Source organism: Somniosus microcephalus, unplaced genomic scaffold (assembly GCF_052327205.1).
Source record: "Somniosus microcephalus isolate GS21.2 unplaced genomic scaffold, FLI_Smic_1.0 unresolved_chr7, whole genome shotgun sequence".
Taxonomy (NCBI): Eukaryota; Metazoa; Chordata; class Chondrichthyes; order Squaliformes; family Somniosidae; genus Somniosus; species Somniosus microcephalus.
Genome location: NW_028225185.1, coordinates 15,362,174 through 15,372,051, shown reverse-complemented (window position 1 = coordinate 15,372,051; position 9,878 = coordinate 15,362,174). Strand labels below are relative to the sequence as shown.

Here is a 9,878-nt window from a genome sequence, read left to right as displayed (position 1 = left end):
GAGGGCGGTGAATCTTTGGAATTCTCTGCCCCAGAGGGCAGTGGATGCTCAGTCATTGAGGATATTCAAGGCTGAGATCGATAGATTTTTGGACTCTAGGGGAATCAAGGGTTAGAGCGGGAAAGTGGAGTTGAGGTAGAAGATCAGCCATGATCTTATTGAATGGCGGAGGAGGCTCGAGGGGCCGTATGGCCGACTCCTGCTCCTATTTCTTATGCTCTTATATTCCTAAATCTCTAACAACTAATTACTGCCTGTCGGAGTGAGAGCCCTCATTTTTAGTTGTTCCCTTTCTGGGCCGGAGAGGTCGAGTGGTGTCGCAGGAACACAAACCTCCTCAGTAAAAGGGTCCTTACGCTGTTAGGTTCCAGCCCTAACTTGCCGCGCCGGGTTTTAACGGACGATCAACTCGCGAACCGCGGCACTTCCGTGAAACTCATGGGGAGGGACGAGGGCAAGCCGCCGTTTGCCACGAGGCTAACGGGCGGAGCGGGCGCGAGCCATCCAACAGCTCGCGCCGTATCTCTCCCTCGCCGCCAATTACCGAACGATTTATGCATTAATGGCGGCGAGCGCCGTCAAACCCGACGAGCAATCGGCTCGAGTCAGGGGTGTGACGTTAACAAGAGGAGGTGTGGCTCTGGGTTGAACCCCCCCCCCCCGAGTTCCCGCATGAAGGGCACCGTCGGAGATAAGGATCCCGAGTTAGTAAAGGCATCCTCCTCGCACGAAAATAATTCATTTAGATTAAGTACAACTAGACCTCCATGTTCTGAAACAAGTTGATTAAAGCCTTGCTTTATGCTCAAACCAAGTGCGTAGTGAGTTTTATTATGTCATATTGTGTATCAGTAAAACTGGTTTATTGAGCATTAAACATCCAGGACAAAGAAGTGATACTTAACAAGGAGATAGTCACAGTCTTGTTCATTTGAGCCTCGGCGTTCCTTCCGAGCGACTGTGGCGCAGTCTCTTTATCCTCTCGCTGTGTTCTGTTGACTGAAGCTTGCTTCTCTGGTTTCTTGCTGTGTTCTGTTGACTGAAGCTTCTTCAACTGTGGTTCGCGCTGCCTTCAGTGTTCAAAATCCGTAACTTTATACACTTTTTTCCCCCTCTTCCTACGTGACTGCAAACAGCTATCTGACACCTGGTACATGTTTTACGACCTTGTTGATCCCACTCGGACTCGCTTTGTGCATATCAAAGGGCCCCTTTATCTTTAGATGTTCTCTTTCCAAAGACCATTTCCCAAGATGTTGTCTGAACAGTCTGTCCATTTTATAGTGGTATCACAGAGGGGCGCTTCTCTTATCTCTCTCTCTTCTCCAACTCTTATCTCTTTTCTGTCACATTACTGAATACCACCTCCCTGATAGTCCCCATAAACTGAGCATTACATTCCATTACTTCAGTAATTGAAAACAGAGCGAGTTTCAGTCAGGTTGGCACAATTTCCCATCCTGCTCTTCTCTCAGCCATTCGCCATTTTATACAGGCTTTTAACATACAATTTCACATATTATAGTTGTACAAAAATGTTTTACTAAATCATACAAATACACCCTATCCTACACATGTTTGTATAAACCTCAATGGATGAAAACCTAACATCGGAACCGGAGGAGGCCACTCAGCCCCTCGAGCCTGTTCCACCATTCAATCAGATCGCGGTTGATCCGTATCTCAACTCCGTCTACCCGCCTTGGTTCCGTAACCCTTAATCCCCTCACCCAACAAAAATCAATCCATCTCAGGCTTGAAAGCTCCAATTGACCCCCAGCCTCAGCAGCTTATTGGGGGGAAGAGTTCCAGATTTCCACCAGCCTTTGTGTGAAGAAGTGCTTCCTGACATCACCCCTGAATGGCCTGGCTCTAATTTTAAGGTGACGCCCCCCCCTTGTTCTGGACTCCCCCCACCAGAGGAAATAGTTTCTCTCTCTCTCTCTCTACCCGATCAACTCATTTAATCATCTTCAACGCCTCGATTAGATCACCCCTTAATCTTCTAAACTCGAGGGAATACAAGCCCAGTCTGTGCAACCATTTGGTAATGGGTGTGGTCACCGGAATAGTATCAGAATAATGTATTTTAAAAAATTAATTCTTGCGATGTGCGTGTGTGAGTGTGTCAGTGTGAGTGTGTCAGTGTGAGTGTGTCAGTGTGAGTGTGTGTGAATGTGTCAGTGTGAGTGTGTCAGTGTGAGTGTGTCAATGTGTGTGTCAGTGTGTCAGTGTGCGTGTGTCAGTGTGAGTGTGTGTAAATGTGTCAGTGTGAGTGTGTCAGTGTGAGTGTGTCAATGTGTGTGTGAGTGTGTCAGTGTGCGTGTGTCAGTGTGCGTGTGTGTAAATGTGCCAGTGTGAGTGTGTCAGTGTGAGTGTGTCAATGTGTGTGTGAGTGTGTCAGTGTGAGTGTGTCAGTGTGAGTGTGTGTAAATGTGTCAGTGAGAGTGTGTCAGTGTGAGTGTGTCAGTGTGTGTCAGCGTGAGTGTGTGAGAGTGCGAATGTGTGAGTGTGAGTGAGTGTGAGTGTGAGTGAGTGTGAGTGTGTGTGAGTGAGTGTGTGTGAGTGAGTGTGTGTGTGCGTGAGTGTGTGTGTGAGTGAGTGTGAGTGAGTGTGAGTGTGAGTGAGTGTGAGTGAGTGTGTGTGTGTGTGTGCGTGAGTGTGTGTGAGTGAGTGTGAGTGAGTGTGAGTGAGTGTGTGAGTGAGTGAGTGTGAGTGTGTGTGAGTGAGTGTGTGTGTGTGAGTGTGAGTGCGAGTGAGTGTGAGTGTGTGTGAGTGAGTGTGTGTGAGTGAGTGCGTGAGTGTGTGAGTGAGTGTGTGTGAGTGAGTGTGAGTGAGTGTGTGAGTGAGTGTGTGTGTGAGTGAGTGTGTGTGAGTGTGTGTGAGTGAGTGTGTGTGAGTGAGTGTGTGTGTGTGCGTGAGTGTGTGAGTGAGTGAGTGTGAGTGTGAGTGAGTGTGAGTGAGTGTGTGTGTGTGTGAGTGTGTGTGAGTGAGTGTGTGTGAGTGAGTGAGTGTGTGTGAGTGAGTGTGTGTGTGTGCGTGAGTGTGTGTGTGAGTGAGTGTGAGTGTGTGAGTGAGTGTGTGCGTGAGTGTGTGTGTGAGTGAGTGTGAGTATGTGTGAGTGAGTGTGTGTGTGTGAGTGCGAGTGAGTGTGTGTGTGAGTGAGTGTGTGTGTGTGCGTGAGTGTGTGTGTGAGTGAGTGTGTGTGTGAGTGAGTGTGTGAGTGTGAGTGAGTGTGTGAGTGAGTGTGAGTGTGTGTGTGAGTGTGTGTGTGAGTGAGTGTGTGAGTGTGAGTGAGTGTGTGAGTGAGTGTGAGTGTGTGTGTGAGTGTGTGTGTGAGTGAGTGTGAGTGTGTGTGCCAGTGTGAGGGTGTGTGTGAGTGAGTGTGTGTGAGTGAGTGTGAGTGAGTGTGAGTGTGTGTGCCAGTGTGAGGGTGTGTGTGAGTGAGTGTGTGTGAGTGAGTGTGAGTGAGTGTGAGTGTGTGTGCCAGTGTGAGGGTGTGTGTTGCGGAATCCCACATCAGATGCCCGTTCAGCTTAAGCCTGAACTCCTGGGATGTGTTACCGGAGTGGGAGGGTGCAGTGAAGGGGGCAGGTGCAGAACAGGCTGTGAATCCAGAGCTTCCTAAATTAAAAAAAAAACAGCCAGTCTACTTGGGAGACCAGCCCCTGACATTGTTCAGCAGGGACCAGGGTCACCGTCTGATAAGATGAAACTCAGCAAAGGGGAACAAAACACAACAGTTAAAAGAACAAAAGTATCCTGTTCTGACAAGGGGGCGGGACGATGAGCCCAGTGCAAGGTTTCATAGGCTTGGGTCGCGGTCTACCCTCATCTCTGGCGCTGCCCTTTGGAGGTGGGCGAGAATTTATAAGCCGAAGGACTGAAACTGACAACAACAGAAGGGAGTGTCAATTTCCAAAATAGTGCAACTGACCAGATCGAGCGCATTTCAGATCAGTGCCTTGCAGGTTAGGGCAGAGACCGAGAGGACCCATTCTTCAGACAACACACTTTGCAAAAAAAAAACCCAAATTAATATTTGGCTTTTAAAATATTATTTTTGCTTCCTCCCGCCCAGTCCCCCAGAAAGTATAATTGAGGAGATAAAATTGCAAAGAGTCTTTGCACAGACCAAGATACCATGAGAAGAGCCGAAACATTCATCAACAAGCTGAAAGGTGTCTTGCAGCTGAAGAACCGCCTCTTCAGGGAATGTCTAGCCGAGTTTCTAGGAGTCTGCATGCTGATTGTAAGTAGTGAGGTGCTTTATTACTGAACTCCTCTCCCTGTTGCGTCAATGTCTATTGTCTGTTATACAGGGTACTGGTGAGGCCACACCTGGAATACTGCGTGCAGTTTTGGTTTCCATATTTAAGAAACGATATACTTGCTCTCGAGGCAGTTCAGAGAAGGTTCACTCGGTTGATTCCGGAGATGAGGGGGTTGACTTATGAGGAAAGGTTGAGTAGGTTGGGCCTCTACTCATTGGAATTCAGAAGAATGAGAGGCGATCTTATCGAAACATGTAAGATTGTGAGGGGGCTTGATCGGGTGGATGCGGGGAGGATGTTTCCACTGATGGGTGAGACTAGAACTAGGGGGCATAATCTAAGAATAAGGGGCTGCCCTTTCAAAACTGAGATGAGGAGAAACTTCTTCACTCAGAGGGTAGTAAATCTATGGAATTTGCTACCCCAGAGAGCTGTGGAAGCTGCGACATTAAATCAATTTAAAACGGAGATAGACAGTTTCCTAGCAGATAAGGGAATTAGGGGTTACGGGGAGCGGGCAGGGAAGTGGACGGGAGTCTAGGTTCGGATCAGCCATGATCCTATTGAATGGCGGAGCAGGCCCGAGGGGCCGTATGGCCTACTCCTGCTCCTACTTCTTATGTTCTTATGTCAACCCCTTCCAACTACCCCCCACCCGACCCCTGCACTTTCCCTCGCTTTCTGCTCCCCACCCTCAGTGAGAACTTGGTAGCACTCTCTCGTCCCTGGGCCAGACTCCAGAGATTCGATAGGTTGGCACTCCCCGGGTGCAGTGCTGAGGTGCAAACGTCTCATTTGAGAGATGGCACCTCCGACAGTGCAGCACTGGGAGTGGGACTCGGGGCTTCATAAAATAGCGGCGTAGAGCACAAAAGCAAGGAAGTGATGATGAACCTGTATAAAACACTGGTTCGGCCTCAACTGGAGTATTGTGTCCAATTCTGGGCACTGTACTTTAGGAAGGATGTGAAGGCCTTAGAGAGGGTGCAGAAAAGATTGACGAGAATGATTCCAGGGATGAGGGACTTCAGTGACGTGGATAGACTGGAGAAGCTGGGGTTGTTCTCCTCGGAGCAGAGAAGGTTGAGAGGAGATTTGATCGAGGTGTTCAAAATCATGAGGGGTCTGGACAGAGTAGATAGAAACTGTTCCCATTGGCGGAAGGGTCGAGAACCAGAGGACACAGATTTAAGGTGATTGGCAGAAGAACCAAAGGCGACGTGAGGAAAAACTTTTTTACTCAGCGAGTGGTTAGGATCTGGAATGCGCTGCCTGAAAGGGTGGTGGAGGCAGATTCAATCGTGGCTTTCAAAAGGGAATTGGATAAGTACCTGAAGGAAGACAATTTGCAGGGCTACGGGGAAAGGGCGGGGGGAGCGGGACTAGCTGAAGCGCTCTTGCAGAGAGCCGGCACGGGCTCGACGGGCCGAATGGTCTTCTTCCGTGCGGTAACCATTCTCTGAACCTACGACCTTCTGTCTCAGAGTGCTGCTGTAAAAATCCATTTCAGATTCCCACCAGCTAACACGGACGAGATGTAATAAGCATTATTCGTTGTAGCTTGGAGTTGATGCTTTTAAAAGGGAAGAAAGGGGCTTGCTTGAGCAAATATTAAAAATGCCGACTCCAACAAGCCTTGTTAGTAAAGTGACAGTCAGTCTGTGAGAAACGCTGAGAGAATTAATGCAATTCCAGAGACTGAAATAAGAGGCAGGGACGGTAAGACGGTTACGAATTACACGTTAGTTGGTTTTTGGAATAATTGCTTTACTATCTTATAACCATTAATATCTTATAATCATCAGTAACAGATCTATAATCGCGTGTCAGGATTAGGAATACTTGCTTTACTATCTTATAACCATTAATATCTTATAATCATCAGTAACAGATCTATAATCGCGTGTCAGGATTAATTGTAGAAGTTTGTAACCATCAACTGCTTGCAAGTACAACCTGAATTATGTAGAACGTGCAACCATTTCTCTTGTGCTTAGAAGTCTGTGAGTGAGCTGTAACCAGACAACCCTGGGGTGAGAAAGAGACTGTCACGTTCGAAAATGTGAGATTACATTTTGGTCGGAAGAATAGGGAGGTCACTTATCGCTTGGAGGGTGCGAGTCTAGGTGGGGTAGAGGAACAAAGGGATCTCCGAGTACAAATACACAAATCACTGAAAGTTGCGACACAGGTTAGCAAGACCATAAAAAAAGCAAACCAAACACTAGGGTTTATTTCTAGAGGGATAGAATTGAAAAGTAGGGAAGTTATGCTAAACCTGTATCGAACCTTGGTTAGACCACACTTGGAGTGATGCGGACAGTTCTGGTTGCCATATTATATAAAGGATATAGAGGCACTGGAGAGGGTGCAGAGAAGATTTACAAGGATGATACCAGAAATGCGAGCGTATACCTATCAGGAAAGGATGAACAGGCTGGGTCTCTTTACTCTTGAAAAAAGAAGGCTGAGGGGTGACCTAATAGAGGTCTTTAAAATGATGAAAGGTTTTGATAGAGTGGATACAGAGAGAGTGTTTCCACTTGTGGGGAAGAGCAAAACTAGAGGCCATCAATATAAGAGAGTCACCAAGAAATCCAATCGAGAATTCAGGAGAAACTCCTTTACCCAGAGAGTGGTGAGAATGTGGAACTCGCTCCCACAGGGAGTGGTTGAGGCGAATAGTATCGATGCATTTAAGGGGAGGTTGGATAAACACATGAGGGAGAAGGGAATAGAGGGTTACGCTGATAGAGTTAGATGAGGAAAGACGGGAGGAGGCTCGAGTGGAGCATAAACGCCGGCACGGACTGGTTGGGCCGAATGGCCTGTTTCTGTGCCGTATATCCGATGTAATCCTATGAATAGACTGCAGTTAGCCTGGGAACCAAGGTTAGGCGCAGTTGCCACTGTGTTGGAATGTTATAATGTCAGTGAATTCTTCTTCTTAGGCAGTCCCTCGGAACCGAGGATGACTTGCTTCCACACTAAAAATGGGTTCTCAGGTGACTGATGAGTCCGATGCGGGACCTACAGTCTCTGTCACAGGTGGTGCAGACGGTGGTTGAAGGGGCGGGTGGGTGGGGTGCTTGGGTTGACGTGCGCTCCTTGCGCTGTTTGCGCTTGGCTTCCCGCTTGCTCCCGGCGAAGAGACTCGAGGTGCTCGGCGCCTTCCCGGATGCTTCTCCTCCACTTTGTGCGGTCTTGGGCCAGGGATTCCCAGGTGTCGGTGGGGATGTTACACTTTTTCAAGGAGGCTTTGAGGGTGTCCTTGAAGCGTTTCCTCTGCTCACCTGGGGCTCTCTTGCCGTGTCGGAGCTCCAAGTAGAGCGCTTGTTTTGGGAGTCTCGTATCGGGCATGCGGACGATGTGACCCGTCCATCGGAGCTGAAAGTAAGGTTGAAGGGATAATTACTAGTCCTAGCCCTTTTCGGGCTACCCCAGATCAGGCGTATTCCCCAGACGTTCAACTTCAACTAAAGTTAGAGATAGCCGAATTCTATAAGACACTTAAATGGGTCTAAAGCTTCAGGCTATCTCTCCCTGAAGGAAAGGAACGACTGAAGATGTTACCATCCTCCAGATAGCACTTTTAATAAGTTTAACTAGACTGTAACTTTCCGGATATTATGAGGATCCGGAATACCCCCCAGAATCTGCAACTCCTTACAAAAGAGTGTACAGAAATTGGGTTCGCGAGTTTATACAGAAATACTCTTTGTGACAATTCTAAAAATATATAACGATAGCAAAATACTGCGGATGTTGGAAATCCGAAATAACAACAGACAATGCTGGAAAAACTCAGCAGGTCAGGCAACATCCGTGGACAGAAATTTGAGTTGACGTTTCGGGTCGAACCCTTCTTCAAAACTGGAAAGAAAAGATGGATCGGAGGCAGGGCTGCGATCGGACAAAAGAATAAAAGAAACAAAAGAAGTAAAAAAGAGACAATGAAAGGTGTTAGAAGCTAGACGAGATGGTAATAGGCTGAGATTGGGTGTAAAGTGTACTGGCAGGGCAAGGGATAGCTGCCAGGTGTGAGAGCAAAACAAAAGGAAAGGGGGGGGGGGGAAAGGAGTGGAAAAATTACAAGAAAAAATGAAATGGGGCTGAGGTTATGATCTGAAATTGTTGAACTCGATATTGAGTCCGGAAGGCTGCAGACTGCCTAATCGGAAGATGAGGTGCTGTTCCTCGAGTTTACGTTGAGCTTCCGTGGAACAATACAAGAGGCCAAGGACAGTGAGGTCCGAGTGGGAATGGAGCGGTGAATTAAAGTGACAGGCGACCGGAAGCTCAGGGTCACCCTTACGGACTGAACGGAGGTGTTCCGCAAAGCGGTCACCCAATCTGCGTTTGGTCTCCCCAATGTAGAGGAGACCACATCGTGAGCAGCGAATACAGTATACTAGATTGCAAGAAGTACAAGTAAATCGCTGTTTCACCTGGAAGGGGTGTTTGGGGCCCTGGACAGTGGGAACGGGGGAGGTATAGGGGCAGGTGTTACATCTCCTCCGCTTGCACGGGAAGGTGCCAGGCGAAGGGGAAGGGCTGTTTGGGGTGATAGAGGAGTGGACTAGGGTGTCTCGGAGGGAGCGGTCCCTGCGGAATGCTGAAAGGGGAGGGGAGGGGAAGATACGTTTGGTGGTGGGATCACTTTGGAGGTAGCGGAAATGCCGGAGGATGATCCGTTGAATGTGGAGGCTGGTGGGGTGAAAGGTGAGGACAAGGGGAACCCTATCGTGGTTCCGGGAGGGAGGGGCAGGGGTGAGGGCAGAAGTGCGGGAGATAGAACTGACACGGTCGAGGGCAGTGTCAATCACAGTAGAGGGGAATCCTCGGTTGTGGAAAAAGGAAGACATGTCTGAAGCACTGGTGTGGAAGGTGGCATCATCGGAGCAGATACGGCGGAGACGGAGAAACTGGGAGAATGGAATAGAGTCCTTACAGGAGGCGGGGTGGGAGGAAGTGTAGTCCAGGTAGCTGTGGGAGTCAGTGGGCTTGTAGTGAATATTGGTCGATAACCTATCCCCAGAGATGGAGACGGAGAAGTCGAGGAAGGGAAGGGAAGAGTCAGAGATGGACCATGTGAAGGTGAGGGAAGGGTGGAAATTGGAGGCAAAGTGAATGAAATTGTCAAGTTCGGGAGGAGAGCAGGAAACGGCACCGATACAGTCATCAATGTATCGGAAAAAGAGGTGAGGGAGGGGACCCGAGTAGGACTGGAACAAAGAGTGTTCCACATAGCCCACGAAAAGGCAGGCATAGCTAGGACCCATGCGGGTACCCATGGCAACACCTTTGATTTGGAGGAAATGAGTGGAGTTAAAGGAGAAGTTGTTCAATGTGAGAACAAGTTCAGCCAGGCGGAGGAGGGTGGTGGTGGATGGGGACTGGTCGGGTCTCTCTTCTCACATTGAACAACTTCTCCTTTGACTCGTCTCATTTCCTCCAAATCAAAGGTGTTGCCATGGGTACCCGCATGGGTCCTAGCTATGCCTGCCTTTTCGTGGGCTATGTGGAACACTCTTTGTTCCAGTCCTACTCGGGTCCCCTCCCTCACCTCTTTTTCCGATACATTGATGACTGTATCAGTGCCGT

The 9,878-nt window shown here is 48.7% G+C and overlaps 1 protein-coding gene across 1 annotated transcript in view; it reads left to right on the top strand.

Annotated features, from left to right (window-relative positions):
- Window positions 1–3,911: 3,911 nt before the first annotated feature.
- The window catches only part of LOC147086573 (aquaporin-3-like), a 36,286-nt gene continuing 30,319 nt past the window's right edge, over window positions 3,912–9,878 (top strand). Inside the window, exon 1 of the mRNA XM_085978708.1 lies at window positions 3,912–4,252. Within this exon, the coding sequence (XP_085834834.1) occupies window positions 4,145–4,252 (108 nt within the window). The 5' untranslated portion in view covers window positions 3,912–4,144. The remainder of the gene's footprint in view (window positions 4,253–9,878) is intronic.